Source organism: Esox lucius, chromosome 20 (genome assembly GCF_011004845.1).
Source record: "Esox lucius isolate fEsoLuc1 chromosome 20, fEsoLuc1.pri, whole genome shotgun sequence".
NCBI lineage: Eukaryota > Metazoa > Chordata > Actinopteri > Esociformes > Esocidae > Esox > Esox lucius.
Genome location: NC_047588.1, coordinates 22,054,688 through 22,078,820, shown reverse-complemented (window position 1 = coordinate 22,078,820; position 24,133 = coordinate 22,054,688). Strand labels below are relative to the sequence as shown.

At 41.4% G+C, this 24,133-nt stretch overlaps 1 protein-coding gene across 4 annotated transcripts in view; it reads right to left on the bottom strand.

The window, feature by feature from the left end:
• Positions 1 to 24,133, bottom strand: part of cep162 (centrosomal protein 162) — a 47,127-nt gene continuing 22,994 nt past the window's right edge. For 2 of the 4 annotated variants that reach the window (XM_034289109.1, XM_010897179.4), the window contains 20 exons: positions 23,547 to 23,617; positions 22,758 to 22,825; positions 18,648 to 18,678; positions 15,433 to 15,543; positions 15,063 to 15,278; positions 12,516 to 12,706; positions 11,148 to 11,306; positions 10,302 to 10,445; positions 7,576 to 7,688; positions 7,381 to 7,486; positions 7,156 to 7,282; positions 6,820 to 6,983; positions 5,736 to 5,834; positions 5,420 to 5,638; positions 2,339 to 2,545; positions 1,728 to 2,203; positions 1,326 to 1,467; positions 1,130 to 1,228; positions 719 to 853; positions 1 to 580 (listed from right to left, as the gene is read on the bottom strand). In XM_034289109.1, the coding sequence (XP_034145000.1) occupies positions 368 to 580; positions 719 to 853; positions 1,130 to 1,228; positions 1,326 to 1,467; positions 1,728 to 2,203; positions 2,339 to 2,545; positions 5,420 to 5,638; positions 5,736 to 5,834; positions 6,820 to 6,983; positions 7,156 to 7,282; positions 7,381 to 7,486; positions 7,576 to 7,688; positions 10,302 to 10,445; positions 11,148 to 11,306; positions 12,516 to 12,706; positions 15,063 to 15,278; positions 15,433 to 15,543; positions 18,648 to 18,678; positions 22,758 to 22,825; positions 23,547 to 23,617 (3,091 nt within the window). In that variant the 3' untranslated portion in view covers positions 1 to 367. The remainder of the gene's footprint in view (positions 581 to 718; positions 854 to 1,129; positions 1,229 to 1,325; positions 1,468 to 1,727; positions 2,204 to 2,338; positions 2,546 to 5,419; positions 5,639 to 5,735; positions 5,835 to 6,819; positions 6,984 to 7,155; positions 7,283 to 7,380; positions 7,487 to 7,575; positions 7,689 to 10,301; positions 10,446 to 11,147; positions 11,307 to 12,515; positions 12,707 to 15,062; positions 15,279 to 15,432; positions 15,544 to 18,647; positions 18,679 to 22,757; positions 22,826 to 23,546; positions 23,618 to 24,133) is intronic. The other 2 variants (XM_034289110.1, XM_034289111.1) reach the window with 2 other exon arrangements.

Here is a 24,133-nt window from a genome sequence, read left to right as displayed (position 1 = left end):
TTCAAAATGTCAGTGTAAGGCTTTAGTGTTTATTCAGAAAGATGAGATCTCATCTATGTTCTTGTCAAACAAACAATAAAATGGTATTCACTTTTCTGAAATACATTGAGTTACAAAATAAATCCCAATAAATAAAATTAAGAAAATATAAATCTAGAGCACAATGACAGATTCTTCTAAAAGATGTGTGGGTTTTTAAGTGCTTACAAATCCATCCTCTTCATTTCGTCTTCCCCTATATCTGCACATACTGGAAAATACTTGCGTGGAAGCTTGTCATTAGGCTGGCTTTCTCATGATAAATTATTTCAGACCAGACAATATCACAGATTTGTAAGCAAATGAGAAAGACCCCGCATCACATGTATCAGGTCCTCCAGGTGAAGGGTAAAGATGAACCTTGGTCTGGAGGAGGGATGACTACTCCCTGTCTCTGTAGTTCTCTGAGAACGTCCAGGATAGAGTCTAGTTCCAGACGGAACACCTCCAGTTCCCGGGTCTTCCCCTGAGCAAGGCTCCTCCAGCGCTCCAACTCTGACTGGTGCTCAGTCTCCAGCACCAGCCGAGTCTGACTTATCACCTGCATGACGGCACCGTGGGGGCACATGTTCATATCCAACTGATACTTGTTTGGTTAATGTGTGTAATTAGTTTGTTTGTCCACTTTCCTTGTTTCTCTTTGTTTGTGTGTGTGTGTGTATCTACATAGTTTAATCACCTGCTGCAACTCCTTTTCCCTTCGAGCATGTCGTAGCTCCAGGTTGTGGATCTTTCTCTCAAGGCTAGTGAAGTGTCTGAGCTCTGGGCTATGGCACTCCTTCGCCTGCTTCAGTTCCTCCAACAGCCTGGTCAGCTAAACAGAGGTTAAGAGTTAACTTTATGCTTTTAGGGTGAAATATAGCTCCTTTCATGTGTTACTCTCACTATTTCATGAAGGTATGTTAACATTTATTGTGGCAACAAGAATATTTATGATGGGGCTTGTTCGAAACTGTCGCTAACAGTGAAGGCAAGTACCGACTGACTTTGCATCGTAAATAACCCATTATTTTCACTTAACTTTCAGTTTTGGGTTTTGATGTTCATGAACTGGATCACTGTAAATGCGTCAGAGGACAATGAGAGGTACCTGGCTCTGTAGGGTGTCCTCCCGAAGCTTAGACACAGCCAGAGCATCCTTGGTAGTCTGTAGTTCTTTAACCTGGTCACGGAAGTGCTGCACCATGACCTGGAGGTAAATGAAGAAACACAAGCTTGTTTGTCCTGTTGATAAGTTGTACCTTAAACAACAATCACTTGACATGTGCGACAATGTGAAGCCTGACCTCCTGTGAGATCACCTGATTGGTGAGTTCTGCCACTTTAGAAGACGAGTGGGTGACAGATATTTGGGTTAACAGGCGCTCTACCTCCCTCTGGTGGTCAGCCTTGAGGGAAGACAGTTGCTCTGCTGACCACTCCTGGAACCTGCAAGATGGGTGAACACAATAACATATCACCCAGCACCGTTACATCTAACCTACAACTCATCTTGCCAACATTATATCATAATTTAAACATTCAAATTATGATAAAAGGGTTTAGCTACTAAATAGTTGCCTTATTTGATATGGTGTGATGTTTCAAACCTCAATAATGCACTTCAAACCAAATCTTCTTTAGCGCTCATTAGGAATGAATTGTTTAGAATATTTAAATGGTTCAAACAATACTGCGTGACTACATACCTGTGTAACTCAACCTGGGCCTGTGCTGTTGCTGCCTGCAGTGCAACCCTCTCCTCATCCCACTTGTGCTCTAGCTGCTCCAGACGCAGCCTTAACCGCTCATTCTCTAGCAGCACCTCTGAAATGTGGCTTCCAGTGAATACTTTGGGCTGGTAGTCCTTCTCATCATGGGTCGGAGGGAAGGCCGCTGTCTCTCCTCCTTCTCCCACTGTGCCCTCCCTCTCCCCTGGGGCAAACACAGGTCCTTTTGGTACAACCAGCTTCTGTTTGGCCACTAGTCTAAGACTAGGGCCAGGCGGCATGTTCCTCCTTTCCCTCTGGAGTCTCTCTACGGTGCGGCTCAGCTCCTGGATGGTACGAGTCTTAGCTGACAACTCCTGGTTGAGTCTCTCTATCCGAACACCCAGGGCTGTTTCTGCTTGCTGCTGGTGGCGGGATGGACTGTGCTGGGGGGCTTTTTCTGGCTTGGGTTTGGACTAATGTAATGTGTTTCATTAAAATACAGATTCTACATTCACATTCTACATAAACAACATTCTATTTACACTAAATATCCAGGATTTAGGCAAATTTACATAATTGTTCTCTTTAGACACCTGTAATATCTGTACCTGTTGTGCGAGCTTCACCTGTAGGGAGTGGACCTTTTCCTGTAGAATATTTTCTCTGCTCTGAAAAGTCTCCTTAAGCTGCTCGAGTTCATCCTGCAGGGAGTGGACCTGGGCCTCCCAGACCCCAGCAGACTGAGCCAGATCCTGGTCCTGATGTTTCTGTGCCAACTGCTGTTCCAGATCACTGATCTGCTGTTCATACTGGAGCTGCACACAGATAAATAAACACAATTCTATTAATTTCTCAATACATTTCTTGACAAAGATTTCGTAATGCAGTGGTCTATGAACTGCATTAGAGGACAATTCTGTACATGAAAAAACACAACTTAATTTTGAAACAGAAATTGTGTGCGTATTGGTAGTTCATAGATGCCGTTGAGGTGTTACTTCCACTTGCTAGAAGAAGTAACTGGCCTTCATTCAATAATCCCCTCACCCCCTTTCCACACCACCTTCTGAAAACCAATTAGGTGGGAAAGTCAAAGGTCCCTCCTATTTGAACATCCCCACATACTTGTTTTGTGTAGGTGAGAAGGACAGTATGAAATTGGAAAAAAAGACAGTTGTATTGTTGACAACAGACTAGCTTTTACTGAAGACGTGTGATCTCAGCACCGGAATGGAGCAAAGCCAGTTTCTTTTTGCTTTGTTTTTATGGGGTACTGTGTGTAGATTGAGGAGGAAAATAATCAATTTAATCAATTCTGAAAAAAGGCTGTATCATAACAAAATGCCCAAGAGGCCAATCCCCCTTTTCAAGACTGAAAAAGTATATTTTTTTGATATACTAAAGGGCACAGTAGACCTCGGTCACATGGTGCATTGAAACATTAGTCTCACAAAGTGAAACATGGTGCCCTTTTCTATTTCTAGTGAAAAAAAGCCTGCTGTTCAATGACAAACATTGATGGCCAGCTGATTGTTGTTGTGGCTATGAATGACAATACAACAACGCAGTGTCAATGAAGTCACCACCTATTTAGCTCCACTCCACCACCTACACTTTTCTTTGCTGTGTAAATGTCTGGGTCCATGATCTAAGCTCCGCCAAACCTAGCCCATGAGCTCCTCCAACAACTGGGGTTGCTCTCGGTCTGATCCATTGCTTTCTGTCAAGAACAATAGGGCGTCACATCACCACAGGAACGTTCTCCTTCCTACATCAAGAGGAGGTAGAGGTGGGTTTGTCTGACATCGGAGCACCCTTTTTGGCTCAGGCTTGGGAATTTGTTGAGTCCCCATCCATAGGGTACCTAACAAAAGACAGTCTTTGCCATTCAGAATGGGCACAACTGTTTTCAGGCCCCCCACGCTCATGGTACATTTGCCTTGATGAAAGAAAGCTTTGTCATTGGGTTGGTCTTTGCTTCCCAAGTTCAGCATAGCCTCTACATCTTTGACCTGAACTTGTACATAACCATGTGACATAGGCCCATTCCCTTCTATCCGTGGGCATTGGCCCATCATTCAATAGTCCATACTGAGCGGTTTTCCCAGCTCCCGACAACAATAGCACCTCGAGGGTTCTTCTTCAGCCGGCCTCCTCCCAGGGCTCGTAGACAGTGGTCCATGAATTAAAAGGCTCTATCATGTAACCCATTCCCCCTTCAGGTTCCAGCCATCCCTTGGTGAGCCCAATTAGAGAACACAATGTTTAGGTAACAATAATAGGCCCGACATTTGTTTTATGTTTTGTCCAATTCTGTTGAATTTTTCTCCAAATTCTGTGATATACATTTTTGGGTGATTCTATTTTTAATATCACACCTCCATATACAGTTTGGATACCTTTGGAGACCCGCACACCACAAATGCCTAGGGTACTTACAGTTGTACTCATACCTTTTTGGATTTTTTGGGGTTTTCGTTTCGTTGACATGCTACATTTACAAGACAAATATACACTGATGCGCCAAGATATTCTGACCCCTCACAGGTGAAGCGAATACTGTTAATCATCTCGTAAAAAGGGCACAATGTCAAGCAAACAATAATTTCTCATAGCCGACATGTCAGATGCAGGAGAAATGTGCAGGAGTAAAGACCAGAATGACTTTGACAAGCAGGGCCGAATTGTTACAGCCAGACGACTGGGTCAGGGCATCTCTGAAACGGTAAAACTTGTGGGGCACAAACCGGCAAGAGGTTGTTGGGACGCCCAAGGCTCATCAATGCGCAAAGACAACAAAGTCTATCTCATCCGGTCCGAACCAACAGAAGGTCTTCTGCGGCACAAGTCACTGAAAAATGTACATCACACGCTGACCTGCACACCACAACTGCCTAGGGTATTTACAGTTGTGCTCATAAGTTGCAAAGATTTGGAAAATATGACTGATCATGCCTCAAATCTTCTGGCACACTGTAATGAACAGGCCTATAGTGAACAGAATACCATCCCCACTGTGAAGCATGGGGGTGGCTCACTGATGTTTTGGTGGTGAGTGAACTCTAAAGCTACGTGGAATCTTGTGAAGATTTATGGCAAGATGAATGCAGCATGTTATCAGAAAATACTGGCATTCAATTTGCTATCTTCTGCACGAAAGCTGCGCATTGGACACTCTTGGACTTTCCAGCACAACAATGACCCTAAACACAAGGCCAAGATGACCCTCCAGTGGTTACAGCAGAAAAAGGTGAAGGTTCTGGAGTGGCCATCACAGTCTCCTGACCTTAATATCATCAAGCTACTTCTGGGGAGATCTCAAACTTGCAGTTCATGCAAGATGACCAAAGACTTTGCATGACCTGGAGGCATTTTAATAATAGAGTAAATAAACTACATAATGATATTATGAAAACTGCTTCACACTGGAGTTTGATTTTACAACATGTTCGAGACGTACCACGTAGGATTGTGGCCGACAATTCCAGGAAAATCCAACTGACACAGTTCAGACACAATTGGCTACACAATGGAAAACTCTGGGGCTCAATCGAAAAGGTGGAGACTCCAGCTATCGATATATGCAAGTTTACGCACCTATGAGTATGAGGCCTTGTGATAGCGGAAGGGATAACAGGGTAGTTTGAGTACATTTGAGTGCAACTCCGCTAAAAGAACATAAAACTGACCTTAATCCGCTGGTACTGCTGTTCCATGGCTCGGAGGCTACGCTTCGCCTCATCATTATGGCTCTCAAGTTCTGCCTCCAGCTTTCGGATTCGCCGCTCCAAAAGGACTGTGGTCTGAGAGGGCCCTTCATCCAACGCAGGCGAGTTGGCTGCAGCATAGATCAGTGCTGTTAGTGAGTTAGGGTTCCTACGTTTCAGTATCTCCTCCATCTCCTTCACCTGGGAGAGACATATGGTTTTAGTCATATATTAAAAAGGGAAAGATAAGGACTAATCAAGGAAGAGCACACACAGATGTTTTTCCAAGTGTCTTTACCTGCCGTTCGAGATCCTGTATCCTCTTAGCCTCTCGTGTTCTCTGCTTTAACTTGCTCTCATTGTCTTTCTTCCCAACCTCCATTTTCAGCTTCTCCACCTGATTGATATGAACATGTCACTAAAACAAAGTAATAACAGTAATACACACACTGAATCTAAGATTTTGTCTATGTAACGACAGAAATCAAGTCAATTCATGACAGACCCATTTTTACCTTTAATAAGGCTGCTTGAATAGGTGTCTATCAGCCTAGCAGACCTATTGTGATGCACGAGCAGTCACTCCCATAACAGCTTTGGGCCAACGCCCCAGTAAAAGATACCCGGCCAAGAGCTGCAGAATCGGGCCCTTAAATAAAGCTGGGCTGCTAACCGCTGACAAAGATCCTTGCACCCATACATCCCAATACAGTGGGTACAGAAAGTCACCAGCACATTTCAAAATGTTCACATTTTGTTGCCTTATAGCCTGAAATTAAAACATAAAATCATACTTTTCCCAGATAAATGCCATAATATTCAAGTGAACTAATTTATTTTTATTCATTTAAATTAATTTGGATAAGTGAACATCCCCTGAGTTACTAGTGGGACCCCCCCTGACTTACCAGCGGGACCCCCATTTGTTTGAATTACTGCCATGAGTCTAATTTAATATATCTCTGCAATATTTGCCCATTGTTCCTTGCAGAATTGTCAAAACTGCATGGTGATCGCTAATGGACTGCACTCTTCAAGTCATTCCACAGATTCTCAAAGGAATTTTGGTCAGGGCTCTGACTAGGCCACTCAAGTCAACAACACCATAGAGGCAAGTCTCCACAAACTGATAGATGGACTGGCAAGAAAGTTTAAATATGGAATATCTCAGGCACAATTTTGCAGGAAAATAATATTTGAAACAAACTTAAAACATTTAGTGATCATTCATTCTTTTATATATGCTAGTAGTAAAGTAAAAAATCTTACGTGGCCCGTTTTCATACTGGGGTTTATCTATTTTGTGTTTTCACACTGGTGTTTATCCTCAACAGAAATGCCCAATTTGTTTGTGTTTCTCTGTGGTGGCTGGCCTACTGTACCTGCTCTGTGAGTTTGTGTATCTCAGCGGTGGCAGTTCTCATTCTAGCAGCATCTCGGTCTAGTAGCTCCTGGTTCTCAGCGTACCACTGGAGCTTCTTCTTCAGAGAACACACCTCCTCCTTATACCTGTCCTCCACAATCTGCAGCTCAAAACTCCTGTCCCCTGACAGGCACAAGGACAACAACACAATTTCTCATGAAGACAAAGTTAGGCTGTATTCATGGACATTTTGTCATTGTTAGTTAAATCCACTAAATGTAAAACAGGGTATATATCCCATTGTCCTTTGGGTCTAGATACAAGAGATGTGACTACACGTTGAAAATGCACTAACCTGAAGAGTTGACAACATGTGCTTTGGCTAGATCTCGGTCTTTCCTCATCATCTGAAGGTCCACCTCCAGAGCCTGTTTCTCCTGTTTAAGCCTTTGGTTCTCCTGTATCAGTCTCTCATCAGTTCTCTGCACACCCAAGGTCAAAGGTAAGAGTCATCTTTTCCCATTAAGATTAGTTCCATGGTTGTTTCCTACCAAAGATACGTCTAGGAAAGAACACTCACCTGTGCTGCCTCCATTTGACGTTGTAGCTCTGTGATGCGTTGAATATGGTCCACACAGCCTATATTTTGCACAGTTCTTGGCAAAGTACTTTTGCTCAACTGTTCCCTGGTCAAATAATAAGTATCACGGTTAATGTTATATGGCAGAGACAGGTGGGTGTGTCTGTGTACATGTGTATGTTTTTGTCAACTCACTTGGTAGAGGTCAGTTCATTCACTAGCCTCTGGTTCTCTGTGAACATGGCTTCTTCATTGAGTTTACTCTGTGCCTGAAGAGCCTTCATCTGCAGATACAGCTTCTCATTTTCCTGAGACACAGACACACATCACTTCATTCACCATGCTTAATTAAGTACATCAAGTTTCACTTTGGAGACTGAACTGATTTTTTTCCTTATCAATATATCAATCTTTTTTCCTTATCAATCACAATACCCCATAATGAACAAACAAAAACAGGTTTAAAGAATGTTTTGCAAATAATAAAAAAAACAGTAACAGATATCACATTTACATAAGTATTGAGATCCTTTGCTATGACACTCAAAATTGACCTCAGGTGCATCCTGTTTCCATTGATCATCCTTGAGCTGTCTACAAATACATTGCTGTAAACCTTTGGCAAATTCAAGTGATTTGACATGATTTGGATAGGCACATACCTGTCTATTGAAGGTCGCACAAATTACAGTGCATGCCAGTGCAAAACACCAAGCCATGAGGTCAAATGATATGATGGAGGCAGGATTTTGTCAAGGCACAGATCTCCATCAGCCATGTGGTTTAGAACACAGCATAGTCGTACACTAGCAAGACAACTGGATTCAGCACTGAATTAAGGCAATACTGAAACCAAGTTTAAAATATTAAACTAAAACTAAGACTGAGACTACTTATTCAAAATAATTTCTGTGAACTGAAAAAAAATAGGATACAACAAATCTGTGATAAAAGGAAACTAAAATGTAACCTGAAACATTAGCCCAAAACTAAATAAAATCAAAAGAAATTGGAAACATTTTCAGCTTTAGTTTTTTTGTTTAAATTCAGAAAGAATTTATTTTTGTGCTTCACAAACAATAGTTCATAGTTTTATTGTGTTGAAAAATAACCATTGGTGTGTAGACTACAGGCATCGATATCCAAAAGGTGACCAGAAAAAAGCATGTTTCAGTTCCTCTGGTTTTGCCTTGAAGAAAATCGAGTATGATGAATTTTAAATTAACATACTTGTCAAAACAATGAAAGAATCCAGAGGTTTATTTATTTCTCGTTTTTGCTGGCAATGTGTAGAATATTTCAGAAGATAGAGGTGACATCGCAGAGCACCTCAAAATCATTGTATAGAGATGCAACATATTACATGGAACTTAATACGATGTGAGAAAGAAGAGTGTAAACAAGCCATGGCAAGTCATGGTAGATCCCTCAACCTCAGCTGCATACAGGAGCATTATTCTAAACACCAGAAGAAATTGTCTCCAAGCAAGCACAATCCACAGGCTTTGGCATTGCGTAGCAAAACAGAGTGATAGACTTCCTTCTTCAAGATCACCTTTACCCTGTACAAATCTCACACTTCAAGCACTCCTCCAGCATCTTTTAATTTGGTCTGCGTCTCACAAAAGTTCTTCTTTGTGATCCGAACACCTCAATTTGATTTGTTTGTCCATAACAGCTTTTTCCAATGTCTGTTTTCTTTTTCCAACCTTAAGGGTTTTCTAATGATCAATTAGCCTTCTAAAATAATAACTTGGATTAGCAAACAATGTGCCACTGGAACACAAGAGTGATGGTAGCTGATAATATGCCTCTGTATACCTACACGTATGTAGATATTCCATTTAAATTTAGCAGTTTCCGGATTATAAAGGCAACCTAATTTTACAAATGCCACTGAATGATTATACATGCAAGCCAACCCTGACTGCTGTTAGGTACCGAGATGAAATCCTCAGACCCATCGTCAGACCTTACGCTGGTGCAGTGGGCCCTGGGTTACACCTGGGACAAAACAATGCCGGCCTCATGTGGCCAGAGTGTGTAGGCAGTTCCTGGATGATGAAGGCGTTGATGCCATTGACTGGCCCTCATGTTCCCCAGACCTGAAGCTGATTGGGAACCACAGGGACGTTCTGATCCACGTCTGGGAGCAGAACATAATTTTCCGTCTCATCAGGAGCATGCCCAGATGTTGTCAGGAGTGCAAACAGGCACGTGGGGGCCATACACACTACTGAGTCACATAATGAGTTGCTGTGATGAAATTCATGCAAGTGGGAGCAGCCTGTGATTTCAATTGTGTACTTTGATCTGGAGTCCAGCCCAAAATTGGTTGGTGATTTTGGTTTCCATTGGCCATTGTTACATCATTTTGTTCTCGACAAATTACACAATGTACAGTAAAGATTTTGATCTTTAGCATATTTTGTTCATCAAGACCCGAAGTGTGATTTAAGTGTTCCTTTCACTTATTTGAGCAGTGTTAATACTGGGACATGGTAAGAATTATTTTCCACCATGGTATGCCATTTCTGAACATTTTCAAGATAAAGAGAGGCTAATGTCACCTATTGCCACACTCTTGACCACTCCATTGACCATGACCCCTGACAAACCCCTCAACAAGCCTTGATGGCTGCCTTTGATGCTACAGCAGCAAAACTGTACCAGCATCATAACGGTACAAAACTGTACCAGCATCATAACGGTACAAAACTGTACCAGCATCATAGCATACACACAAATTGATCACTTTGGCAAATGCATTACAAGTAACACTGTAAACACTATGTAAACAAAATGTGAAGTGTTATCTGACCTGTATCTTTTTTTGTTTTACACACAAAAATCCAAAAGGCATTCCACAGTTTGTAGAGAAACTGGTAGATCGATAAAGGTCACCACAGAAAAAGACAGACCTGTTGGTATCCCCGGATGAGGGTCTCCTGTTGCTTCACTTCTTTCTGTATTTCTTGGAGTTTCTTTTCAGTGAGGGGGTCCAAGGAGTTGCACAGACCCAGATGCCACCGGCACTTATTCTTGGCCTCCTCTGCAATGTGTAGCTAAAACGCAGGAGGACAACACATTTACCATTTTAAATACACAAATCATAACAAACAGTGCAGGGTTCACAAAATACAATTTGACTTAGCATTCTGTGGATGGTAGAGACATCTTTAATGACATACTGTTGTTTAATGTAATAGTTTATGAGCAGGTGTGAGCAGGGTCTTTGACATCTTTTTTTTTTTGAATGGCACGAATAACAGCATTGATCTCAGATACAAAAATCAGTAAAACTAAATGCCAAAGCTACAAGAGAACAGAAGTAGGGGTTTTACAACTATTATATTCAACAAGTAAGATATACAGGTGGTCAAACAGGTGGAGCTATCGTATACACTTCACTGAAATCACTGTGCATGTGAATGTAACAGTAGATAGGTTTGTATTAAATTGTCCAGAGATTACCAAAAAAAAAAAGGTTACATAGAAATTACATACAACAACTGCCTGCCACAGGTGTGTTTATACTGAACGGCCATGTGTGGACAAACATGTGGGACATGATGAATAACAAAAAAATAATAATCTCCAGCAAAAAAGGATGTTGTGTAAGATTTTACTTATTATATTTAGGCACATTGTGTATTAATGAAGACACAAACAAATGAATGCCCTATCCATTGATCTGCTTCATTCCGCCAGACTGCAAAAGTCAACACAGAATGCATTGACTAATATTAGTAGTATTCTCATTCTACCTTGCTCTGAAGGAGGTAGTTCTCCTGCCTCAGTGAGCTAAGCTCTGTGTTGTGTTGCAGAGGTAGCTCTTCTCTGGTGTGAAGCTCGTTCTCTTTCTGATCTAGCTGCAGTCTCTGTCTGGACTCTAGGGGGCTTGCCTCACCAGCCATGTTCTCAACCTTCATGGGCACAAATTGACAGTGGTACTAGTGGTACAGTTAAGATATTTCTTTAAATACTTGAACACACTTTAATGTGTATTGAACGCTATAATGTTGGCTTGGTTCTTAAAGGGATAGGTCATCCAAATTACAAAATGGTACATTGGTGTTCTTACCTTGTAAGCAGTCTATGGACAAAGTATGCCAGAAATGCATGCTTTGGTTTACTTTCCCTGGGATGGTTTAAAAATCTTAGCATTGTTAGCATTTCTGAATGAAATACTAAGTGCATTGACCTATCTTAGCATTTTTTGTGTATAACCTCATCCAAAGGTAAAAGAAAAGTATTTTGAAGCTCATTAAGGATTATTTTAATAAGCATACAATTATAATATCAGTACCATAACTGTCTTCATTTTCATCAGCTTATTCGGTATCGCGTCGCGGGGGCAGCAGCTCCCAAACTTCCCTTTCCCGAGCCTCATTTGCCAGCTCTGACTGGGGGATCCCGAGGCGTTCCCAGGCCAGTGTCGAAATATAATCTCTCCACCTGGTCCTGGGCCTACCCCGAGGTCTCCTCCCAGCTGGACGTGCCTGCAACACCTCCCTCGGGAGACGTCCTGGGGGCATCCTTACCAGATGCCCGAACCACCTCAACTGGCTCCTTTCGACGCAAAGGAGCAGCGGCTCTACTCCGAGAGTTCCTCACGGATGGCTGAGCTCCTCACCCTATCCCTAAGGGAGAAGCCAGCCACCCTTCTGAGAAAACCCATTTCAGCCGCTTGTACTCGCGATCTTGTTCTTTTCGTCATGACCCAACCATAACTGTGGTATTTGTAAAATAAATCCCATTAAAATAATGGTACAAAAATTAGCATTCTTCACACATCACGTTCAAATAATCTACAAAGCCCGTTGTTGAGCCTCACAGTGAATTTCAGATACTTTTCAAGAATTTGGATATAATGCGCAAAAAATGCTAATATAGGTCTTTGGACTTTGGACCGCTAAAATGCAAGCATTTGATAACCGTGCCGGGAAACTAAACCAAAATATGGATCCCTGTTCAACCTTGTCCATAGACTGCTTACAAGGACAGTGTGTCATTATGTAACTATCCCTTGAATTGCAAAAACAGATGAATTTATGCAAACTGATGAACTTGATGTTTCACAGACTGACAAACTGGTGATCCAGTAAGTTAACTGACTCACTGACAGTACTCACTGTCTTCTCTAATGGTTGCTGAGTCTCCTGAGTTTGGCTGGTGTCATGTTGATATTTGCTTTTCAGAAAGACAGTGTGACTGGTATTCTGGTGACCATCATGGCTGTCCATCTGATGTTGTTGCTGGAGGCAGGCAGCAGGAGACTGGACCCCTGCCACGAGATCACTGCTCACTCTTAGTTCACCATAGTCTGTAATAGTACAACCACATATCAGCATTAATCTGGACCTGAAATACAACCACACAGCATCACATGGAAAAGTTAACTCTACTACTGTAATGTTAACTAATTAACACGGCATGTGAAGAAAAGTGTGGAAAATGACTGTTCAGAGACCAGAGATTGAGACATGTTCAAAGATATGCTAACATAAATGTCTACTGACAGGGTCACATCCTACTGTACATCAAAGTACATGTTACAGACACTGATGAGCCAAAACATTAAGATCACTCACAGGTTAAGTGGTCCGAACTGACAGAAGGTCACTGTGGCACAAGTCACAGACATTTATTATGATGGTTACAGGAAGAATGTGTCACAACACACAGGGCATCACACCCTGCTGCATATGGGGCTGCGTAGCCACAGACAGTTCAAAGTGCCCATGATGACCCCATCCACCGTCGAAAGTGCAAGCGTGGGAACTGGACCATGGAGCAATGGAAGGAAGTTGCCGGGCCTAATGAATCACATTTTAATTTATATCACGTGGATAGCCATGTACATGTGTCCCATTTACCAGGGCAAAAGATGGCACCAGGATGTATTGTGGATGACAAGCCGGTGGAGGGAGTGTGATCCAAGGTGTTACGCTGCTATATTATTGTGCTGGGGGATATGAGGGATGTACTACTAACTTTTCTCAGTTTCCTCCAGTTTTAAATTTTAGAAGATGATGAGGTCCTGGTCCACACCTGCGGATTACCTGGTTTGGGGGGCCCGTTGCTGTCCCTGTCCTTGTCCACCTGGTCATACTTCTGACCTAGTCTAAATTCAAATAGACTCTGGATTCTATCCCAGAGAAATGTATTTATTATTCCAATTGGACTCTTAATATCTCACCCGGCACAGCCAGAAGAGGACTGGTCACCCCTCTGAGCCTGGGTCCTCTCTAGGTTTCTTCCTAAAATTCGACCTTAGGGAGTTTTTCCTAGCCACTGAAATTCAACACTACTGTTGTTTGCTCCTTGGGGTTTAAGGCCGGGTGTCTCTGCAAAGCACTTTGTGACAACTGCTGTTGTAAAAAGGGCTTTATAAATAAATTTGATTGATTGATCCTCTGGGCAATGTTTTGCTGGGAAACGCTGGGTCCAGGCATTCATTTGGATGTCAATTTGACACATACCACCTACCTAAACATTGTTGCAGACCAGGTACACCCCTTCATGGCAATGGCTTGTTTCAGCAGGATAATGCACCCTGCCACACTGCACACATGCACAGGAATGGTTTGAGGAACATGATGAAGAGTTCAAGGTGTTAGTCTGGCCACTGAATTCCCGAAATCTCAATCCGATTTGTGGGATGTGCTGGACCAACAAATCCAATCAACAGGGGCTCCACCTCACAACCTACAGGACTTGAAGGATCTGCTGCTAATGGTTTGGTGCCAGATACCACAGGACACCTTCAGGCGTCTTGAGCCCATGCATCTCTTTTGCGGATCATGAAGGACCAACAGCATAAAAGGCAGGTGGTAATGTTTTGGCTCATCAGTGTGTAACGTATTTTTTTCCCCCCGTCACCTTTGTAGTGTGTGATATGGTGTGTGTCTGTGTTTGTGTGCTGCAGTAGGGTTGTTTCTCTTAGTTGTCTGTCGATATCTTCCTGGTGTGGTGTGTTGCCGGTGATGAGGTGGTGGGCATTTTGGTGGACATGGTAATGTCCTCTGGAGTGCCGGTAAAAAGTTTTAGAACACCAGATTGTTCCAGTTTGTTTAGAAATTTAAGCAATTCAGGTTCACTGTATGACCTGAAATAGTACAAAGGTATGCAGTAAACTGCCAGAGGTGTAAAAAAAGAAATTACATCACCAAAACTGACAAATGTACACTTCAGAGTTATAAAAAGGGCTTTTTTCAGGAAACAAGTAATGGGTTCCCAACTTACAGCTGTCCCAACATTTGTTGATTGCTTACAAACCCTCTGTCTGTATAAAACCAGTGTTATTATATTGCTATCATAATGGTGAGAAAAGGGCAATTAAGGAAGACAGTCAGACCAGGGCTTTCCTTCTGGAAAGCCAAGTTGTCTTTGAGTAATTTCCTACACCATCAAAACATGATTGGAAACAGGAGGAAACTCTGACAGGAAGAGGTCTGACAGACCAAAAGCCACAACAGAATCAGAAGGCAAGTTTTTGAGAGTCAACAGGTTGCATGATATGTAGCTCACAAGACTGGAAAGTCTTATGGCCCAATTTGGTTCATCACATAGGGTTTTTGTATGCCGTCAGGTAGAGGAAAGGATGGTTTCTCAGTGTGACACCAACAGTCAAAAAAAATGTGACCGGTAGTGTAAGCATGTGTTGAAGACTAACCAACCTTCTATAGTGGAGACTGGTGGTAGGGGTTTTTCTTTGCAGAGCTCTAGTACAGTGGGAGAGACATGGCCAGGACTGCTGCTCGAACTTCTCTCCCTCCTGAATGGTGATACAGAGTGGTGATGGTGATCTGAGTCCTCTAAAGAGCCGCTGATTTGCCTGTAGGCATCTGGTAGAGCCTCCATGTCGCTAACCCCACTCTGGCCATATGACTGGTCTAGTGAGAAAAAACAGAAACAACAAAGTTCACTATCATCTAACAATTCTTTATTGTAGACATTTGTCAGACTATATTAGCCACCAAACTGGCACACAATTATCTCTGATTAAATTAATTTATTAGAGCGAAAGCCTCTTTAGTCTGGTCTTACCTGGTAATACTCGCTCTGCCCTCTTGTTCCTACCCAGTTCCTCCTCAAGGTCACTGTCCACTCCAAGGGGAAGGAGATCACTGGCTGAGTCCAAAGAATCATGGAGAGAGACTAAGAAAAAGATGTGATAAGGACAAAAGAAAATCAAGATAAATACAATATTGGTTTCAGGACATATTTGAACAGGTACAACGTACAAACAAAACATGGTAAGCAGTGACATTCTTTTTCTTTTAGATCTGTAGTCCAGCTCTTTGGAATTTAAATGATGCAGTGTCTTTGGGGTTAACATGCAGGTTGCCTGCGTAAATGTGAGGGTATATTCATCCATATCAGATTAATCATTTTGAAATAACAGCACATTCTGTACATAGTCAACCAATTGTAGGGTAACAATTCCTAAATTGTTCATATAGTAGATGAAAACACCATCAAATTAAACGCTGTGAGCCTGCACTTAAGTCATTGTACTATTTAAAGTACAACATGCTGTATCACAGAGACAAAACACAAAGCAAGGTCACAGTATAAACACAATATAGTTCAACGTAAGTCTCATGATATATCAGGAAAGATGTGCTGTTGTTACTGGACCTATGAACAGTAAAATCCCAGAACAAAGCAGTAGCAAAAAACAAAAGACGCTGAATACCCACCATATTTCCATTATGAAACAAACATGTACTCAAGTCTTCTTGTTAATTCCACTTTTGGTCAACTGAAGCTCGTAATGCTTGTTTTCTCTCTTGAACATGAACTGAGTAAACTGCATATTTTAGCAAACAGATTATTATAAAAAAAATGTAATTGCTTTGTCCAGTCAATTGCTATTGTTCTCCAATGGGCTTGAGGAGGAGATTATCACATTTCTAGGTGACATAGTAGGAAGAATGGTACCGTGCAGCTTTTCCATTTGAACTGATGTTGCCAAATTTAGCAAAAATAATTTCAGTTGAATAGATGTTTTGTAATACTATAATTCCACTATTACTGCAGATGCATTAAGGACATTTTCTGATATTACAATGCCGAAATCTGCCGACAATCTGCCGACAACCGCACTCAGTTCCTTTATTGCCCCTCCCAATCATCAAGGTGCTTTTTGAGATGGGCGTCATTTACCTGCTTGAGCTCCTCCAAAAATCCTTCTGGTGCCACGAGTATACCCTCATGAACATGGACCATGCCATCCGACACCCAGAAGCTATGCCCTTCAGACAGGCCACCTCCAAAACAGTTGCTTCAAAACACAGGAGTTGTTCCTGCTCTTCAGCCATTAGGGAATCTCCAAGGACATCACAAACGAGGACAACCCTTCATGTCCCATCTGAAAAAGGACCTCTGACGGATCCTCCATGTACGACACCACCGCACCACCGATGACCATTCACAGAAGGAGAGTCTTGTGGAAAGATTCTACCAGACCCAAGAGAGAATGCTACGGTGGGTGATGGAGGAGTACAGCCACAACTGGGACTTGAGGATCCCATCCTTTCCAGAGCGTGAGATTCCCTATGCCTTCACCAGATTCTCACTGTTTAAGTTTTTGTATGGGCGCCAACAGCGGAGCCTACTCGATGTCATCAAGCTACGATTGAGCACGTGTGGGACATGTGAGAAAGGATAGGGCGAATCCTCAGTGAACCTGTTCAAGCACTGGTAACCACACACGACCCATCTGTGGCCTTTACTCAACAACCCGAGATAATGTTCCCTAGGGGGAGGGCCTGGTACCCCATCAACGGCAGGAACTTCGGAAACTAGTAGACCAGCTCTTGTATGTGTTCTCTTCAACACCATCTAGAACCACATCCAGACAGAACTGGGGAATGTGGTCTGCCAGCACCCTACTAGATCCCCGAAACCCGGCGGAAAGCCGTTGAGGAGGAGACCCGGATGAGAGCTATGGACATCATTGATTGACTGGTTCAGCTCTGGGTTGGTGGTGTCGAAGCCAGATGACTCTCATCGGCTCTGCAACGTCTTCCAGAGGTTGAACAATGTGTCTAATTAGACACCTACTCAATGGCCCTGGTTAAAGAACTTGGTAGATCGGCTGGTCATCTCCACCCTGGACCTGACCAAACGGTGCCAGCAAGTGCCCCTAGCCCCACATGCCTTGGAGAAAACTGTTCAACACCAATTGGGTCCTGCCTTTCAGACTCAATGGGGCCCAGGCCACCTTCAAAATGCTGATGGAAGTCTTGCTCCAGCCCCACTGGGAGTACGCCACCTCTTATCTCGACGATGTCACAATACTCTGCCTTCCACAAAAATCCAGGTACATGCATCATGACAGCATATGGACAAATTCCATTGGCAAAGAAGAACAGTGGTTGAATGTCGAAGCTGAGCGACAGGGATAGATGGACACTTAACAGTTGCAAAATGCCTCAAAAGACTAGCTTCAAAAATTATCACAGAATTGAGTCATCACCATGGAGACCCATTCTAATCAAAAACAATACGTCGTCAGCTACACAATGCTGGAATTTAAGGCATGGTTGTAATTCAGAAACTGCTTCCATCCAAAGCCAATGTACAAAGACGCATAACTTGGTGTAAGCAATGGAAACAAGTAATATGGTCTTTCACCAGCCAGATGGATTTATGTTTAGAGAAAGCCAAAGGACGCTTTACATTTCTGCTGTGAACACTTCAACATCCATAATGGTATGTGCTGCCATCTTGTGGGAGTTATTGGGTCCGATGATTGCTCTGCATGGTCATATAATGGTCAAGGAATAGGAGTACATTTTACTGGACCAGGTGCATTTTATGGTGCAAACACTGTTCCATCATGATGCTCCATGATGACAATGCCCCTATACACAAGGCAACATTTATTCAAGAGTGATTTTATGATCACCAGAATGATATCATATGCCAAATACTGCCTAATATTCAAGTATCCTGCTTCATTCATTTGGTCTCCCATTACATAAACGTGGTAATCAATAAATAGACTAATGTATTTGGTTGTGGTCAACCATCCCTCAGGAAAGCTAGGGTGCGCAGGCACCCAACCTGAGCCCCGTTATAACCACATTTAGCATAAACATCAGTCAAAGGACAGTTGCATTTTCCACTCTCTGTGCTTCACTTTCATACCTGCTGTAAAATGTGAACATTTTGTTTCATTTACAATATTGCATTACTGAAAGACCCACTGAAACAGTAATTAAAAGGTGAATATAGATGTTATGTATAAATACCTTTGGCAAGCATGGCAGGCCTTTCAGGCTTCTGGAAAGAAAAAGAAAGAAAGCAAGAAAATACATTAGATTATGAACAAAGAGAAGACCCATGGAATTAGTCACCCTCCACTCTGTCAGCTAATCAAAGACGTATCTTAGACAATCCCCATTAAAGGGATAGTTCATCCTAGCAACCACACAGTCCCTTTTATTCAGTCATCGGTAGCTAGCAAATGCTAAGTGGTTGTCCCGAGTTAACGGTTGTTAATAATGTTATGTCGAAAACACAGATTGATCAGCTGAAATCATATGATGATAACATTTCTATAGCAACAATTAAAATATTATTTTTGAGGAAAGACACATTGACATGTTCTTAGAGGTAAACAACACCACCAGTCTTGGAAGTGTTTTGGAGTAGGTTTCCATTTGCAATGCAGTTTTAGTTACTGGGGATGCACAATTTCAATTCATGAATTTGGGCAATGATGGTTATGTTAATGATGTTAATTTGAGGCTGGGACATGAATAATGGCATTTTGTGATTCCATGGGCCTTCAGTAACAACTCAAGGTAAGTGTGATTTCACCCAAATATTAATCTAAGACAACTGATTTCTTTAAATGGTTATTGCCTTTATACACTGTAGCTTTTGAAGAAGGATTAGCCAGTGAGCAGAAAACCACTACTTACACCTTATAACCTTAACCTCATTGGGAAATTTTTTATAATTCAATTACAATCAACCTTAGGTAGAAAATTCTGTACAATTCACTCCCTTACACACAACTGCATTTTCAAACCAGGCAACTTGCAATGAATCCATTTATTTTGTTTCATCATTGGACGACCATAAAATGTATAAATGAGCAGTCCAAATTATATATTTCCCTCAGAGAAATATGTCCGATTTGGGCCTGTATCAGTGTACATATTTAAATATATAAAATTTAGATTTTTTTTTTCTTAAATCAGCACCTCTACATGTATGGCAGCCATTCCATTCCAGTGTCTGTTAAATTCCTACACAGTCACAACAGGCACACCTAATTTTACTTAATGATTAGGTGATTACCTGAACCAAATCTAATTAAATGAGGAAAAGTATAAAAACCACTGCTGTGGTCATCATTATCCTCTTGCAATAGGACCAGCTGGATGGCAAAAACAGGGCAAGTAGTACCTCAAAGGTAATTTGAATAACCAGGTCAATCAACCTGGACCACCAGATCAAGAACCTGTCATGGCCAGCCCAATATCCAGATCTGAACCCCATTGAAAACCTCTGGAATTTGATCAAGAGGAAGATGGATGGTCACAAGTCATCAAACAAAGCCAAGCTACTTGATTTTTTGTGCCAGGGGTGGCATAAAATCACACAACAGCAATGTGACAGACTGGTGGAGAGCAAGTCAAGAAGCATGAAAACTGTGATTAAAAATCAGGGTTATTCCACCAAATATTGATTTCTGAACTCCTCCTAAGTTAAAACATTAGTATTTGGTTGTTGATAAATGAATATGAATTTGTTTTCTTTGAAGTCTGAAACAATGCATCTTTTTTGGGTTATTTAACCAGTTAAATAAATACTCTAAATGACAATATTTTTATTTGGAATTTGGGAGTAATGCTGTCAGTAGTTAATAGAATAAAATAAAACAGTTAATTTTCATCAAACACATACCTATGTATAGTAAAACCAGAGGAACTGAACTTTCCAGAGCTGTATATTGTGTATGCTTGCTCAGAGCCAAAAAGGTATTAATAACTAAACATTTATTTGGTCGGATGCCTTTCTACAAACTCAAGGACACCTTAAACAGTAAAGATAGTACTTATACATACAGGAAAAACCAGTATCAGTACAGAGGGGTGACACAAACAAAGAAAACTACAGGTTAAAAGCTTTCTGGAATAAGTGGGTCTTTAGTAATTCTTTTAAAGTATTAACTTTAAAAAATAAAAACGAATGTGTGGGGGGAGCACGTACCAGAACCTAGATGCTGGGCAGGTAAAAGCCCTTGCACACAGAGTTGAGAGGCAGAATGGGGGTTGACAAGTAGGCCAGCAGAGGTAGAGTGGAGGGAGTAAGAGGCATCAAAGCCAGGGAGGAGGTCAGATAGGTTGGTAGGTGCAAGATAATGGAGGGCTTTTGGAGATATGGTGGGTGTGAATAAATGAGGTCCAGGTAATTGTATTTGTGCGATTCGAATGAAAGCAAACTATCCATAGTGACAACAAGTCTTTTGACTTGAGTTGACTGAGGGACTGAGAAACTGTCTGTGGTGATATTGAGTTTGTGGTGTTTAAAGCGGTTGGATTTGGAGCCGCCAAGCATGACCTCTGTCTTATTGCTGTTAAGTAAAAAATGTTGTGCTCATCCAGTTGTGAATGTCTTTGTGGCAGTTGATGAGGAAAGTAGAAAAATGGGCAGCTGCAAGATTCATGAAGAGTTGGAGCTGAGTGTCATCAGTATAGCAGTGGAAGTGAATGTTGTGATGTCGCATAATCTTGCCCAGGGTTAGCAGGTACATGATGATCACAGAATTGAGTCCCCTGGGGGACACTGCTGGTGTGACAGTCGCACAAGGAGCAGGCCTTTGGTTATTTTGAGCAATGCGGTTTTAGTGCTATGTTTAGTTCGGGAAAACAGACTGAAATTGTTCATATAGATAATTGCCGTCAAAATATTGTTGAAGTTGACTAACCACCGCCCACTCCAGTATTTCGGTGACAAATGAACGATTTGAGATGGAAGTTCCTTGGGTCATCCAGATCCCCACTGGGCTCTTTTGGTGTGGGAGTGACTGCAACAATCTGGAGAGTGGATGGTACAATGCCAGTGGAGATGGAGGAGTTAACCATTTTAGTGACTATGAAAGAGATGGAAGGCAGGCAGTCTTTGGATCTAGTTTGGAAGTTAAAAATGTTCTGATAAGCCCTGTCATGAGTCTGAGATGCAGGTACAGTGTAGTGTAAGCCAGGCCCTGTAAGGTGGTCATGTAAGACAGGTTATGGACTGGAGTACTGTGACTAAGTATGTGCTGGTGGAAGGCATGAATTTGTTGTTTAAAAACTTGTTGAACAGGGGAGGGGTCTGAAAGGAGGTTGTCAGGAGGCAATGTCTTAACGCTGCATACAATGTGGTGCTAGAAGGTCTTTCATACACTTTCACCTGCTGAATGTTGGTACATTTGACAGCTGCTGTAAATTACAATAAACATTACGCAGGGTCGTGAATGATACAGTATTGTAGTTTGTTCCGGATCACACAGGTGAAATGTTTTTGCCATTTGGAGATATAGTACCAGTAAAGTGTACTGTGCCATAGTGTGCATCAAAGCATAGGCCTGAAAAACAGTGGTCCTCAAATGCAAGGCAATATGCAACAATTGTAATATTTTACTAGGCTACATTTCCTTAAATGAAATCAATCAATTGACAGATTCATTAGGCTCCAATCTATGGAGTTCACATGACTGGTAATACAGGTATGCCCATATTAATAGGTCCCTGGATCATTTATTTCATGTGGTTTATATTTTGATTCACCACATTGCCATGTTCTCTGTCTTTACATTTTTCAATTAATCCAGCATGTTATGCATAAAATAATCTAAATAAGAAATAAGAAGACAGTGGTATATGGTCAATATATCATGGCTATTGAGAAAGAGGAAACTGCACACTGCATTTGTCCGATTCATTATGCTTACATATGGACATAATGGCCTTCGTCTCATATTTCTATCATGAAATTCTGAATAAAATAAAAAAGTGTAGGTTGCACTTCTGCAACCATTCAAAATTGTTCCTCAAAAAGCATTTTTTTTTTAAAATGTCTATAGCCCTGTAATATGTCTTAGAGTAATTTGCGACACTTCATCATTAAGTGCGCTGTAAAGCATCAGACAAGCTCAGTGTAAAATAGTTGATTTGGTAACACTTTATTTGGACACTTTATTTAAACGTGTCCGATATAGCACCACTCTGTGTTCTATGTGAAGGTGCTTTAATATGTAGATTCTTGTGCCCACTATAATATGTATTGGCAATATTGTTGTCGGTACAATTATGAAAAGTGATAAATGTGGAATATCAAGTTTTGTGTAAATTGGACATTCTCACCTCCTCAATAACCTCCTTGCCACTTCCCTCCTCTTCAAAGTCCTCATCCTCACTGTAGTACGGGGAGGCTAAAGTAGGCACAAACACAATTAAGGAGTCAAGCAGATGCATTATACAATATTTACAATCAATGTTTGCCACTAAGCAAAAAACTTGTGGCCTACTGTCAATAACCTTTTTCTCCAATGCGTTATGGCTGAAACAAAATCACAGACTCAGCCTTACGGAGTTAGATTTAATTTATGACACTTAAAAGGGGTTTACGATTTACGGTTTATTCGCTCACCTCTAAGAAGAAAATGAGCTCAGAGGGAACATTGGAAGTATGTCCAAATACAGTTCACTCCAGAATTATTGGACCCCTTGGTATTAGATGAGCAAAGAATATGCCATTGTCGTTTATCTCAACTTCCTATAATACCCAAAATATGAGAGAAATCCTACCTCTGATTAAAGCACAAAGAACTTCTTAAATCATAAAATAAATGTAATTATACATCTTGATTGGATTATAACGGAACTACTTTTAGAAAAACTCTTTGCTTGTTCCTCACCCTCTCTGCATGCTATTACAATCTCAAATTTCCTGAGAACAGCTATCTTTGATAGAATACTTGTATACTCTACTTGTTGACTCCAGTAGAAATTCATTTCTGGCAATTAGTGTTTTGGCCAATACTGGGGGGAAAACAAGTTCACATGAACCAGCAAGGTCCGGAGTAGGGTGAGCATAGATATCCCATTTAATTAGTATATTATATCATTCTATGAGCACTTGATTTCTCTTACCTGGGGATAGTCTGGACTCCATAGCTATGCACTTTCTTTGATCAATCCCCACCATAGCCACCTCTGCTTTCCTGGAGTAACAGCAAACAATTGTCATTCACTGATCACAAACCGGGAGTATCTGCAATGTCTGTAATACTGTAGCACCTGGGATGCTGTGCCATGCTCCAGAGTGTCTCTAGAAACAGATAAAGGATCAACTACTCTTCATAATCTGCATAATCAACTACTCTTCATAATTTAGTTTGGATTGCACGTTCAAAGAAATGTTTTGCAAATGAAATGTTTTTTTTTTGGCTTCTCGATGCTCAGCTTTTAAATATCAGGTATACCTATTTGTTGAAAAAGGGCAGAAAATGATGTTTGTAAAGTGGTTTGACCATTTAAAAAAATCTAGAGCAAAAAACTTACTAGACACTGTTGATTTTTTTTTTGCCCAGTTTGAATCAAATTCAAGCAGATGCTTGAATTCAAAAGAGGCAATGTTGTGGTTTGTCCTTTGCATATCAATCCAGGGCTGGAGTGATTTCACCTTAAAGATGTCAACATACACAGGTCATATAAATATAGTAGTGACCTAATGTTAA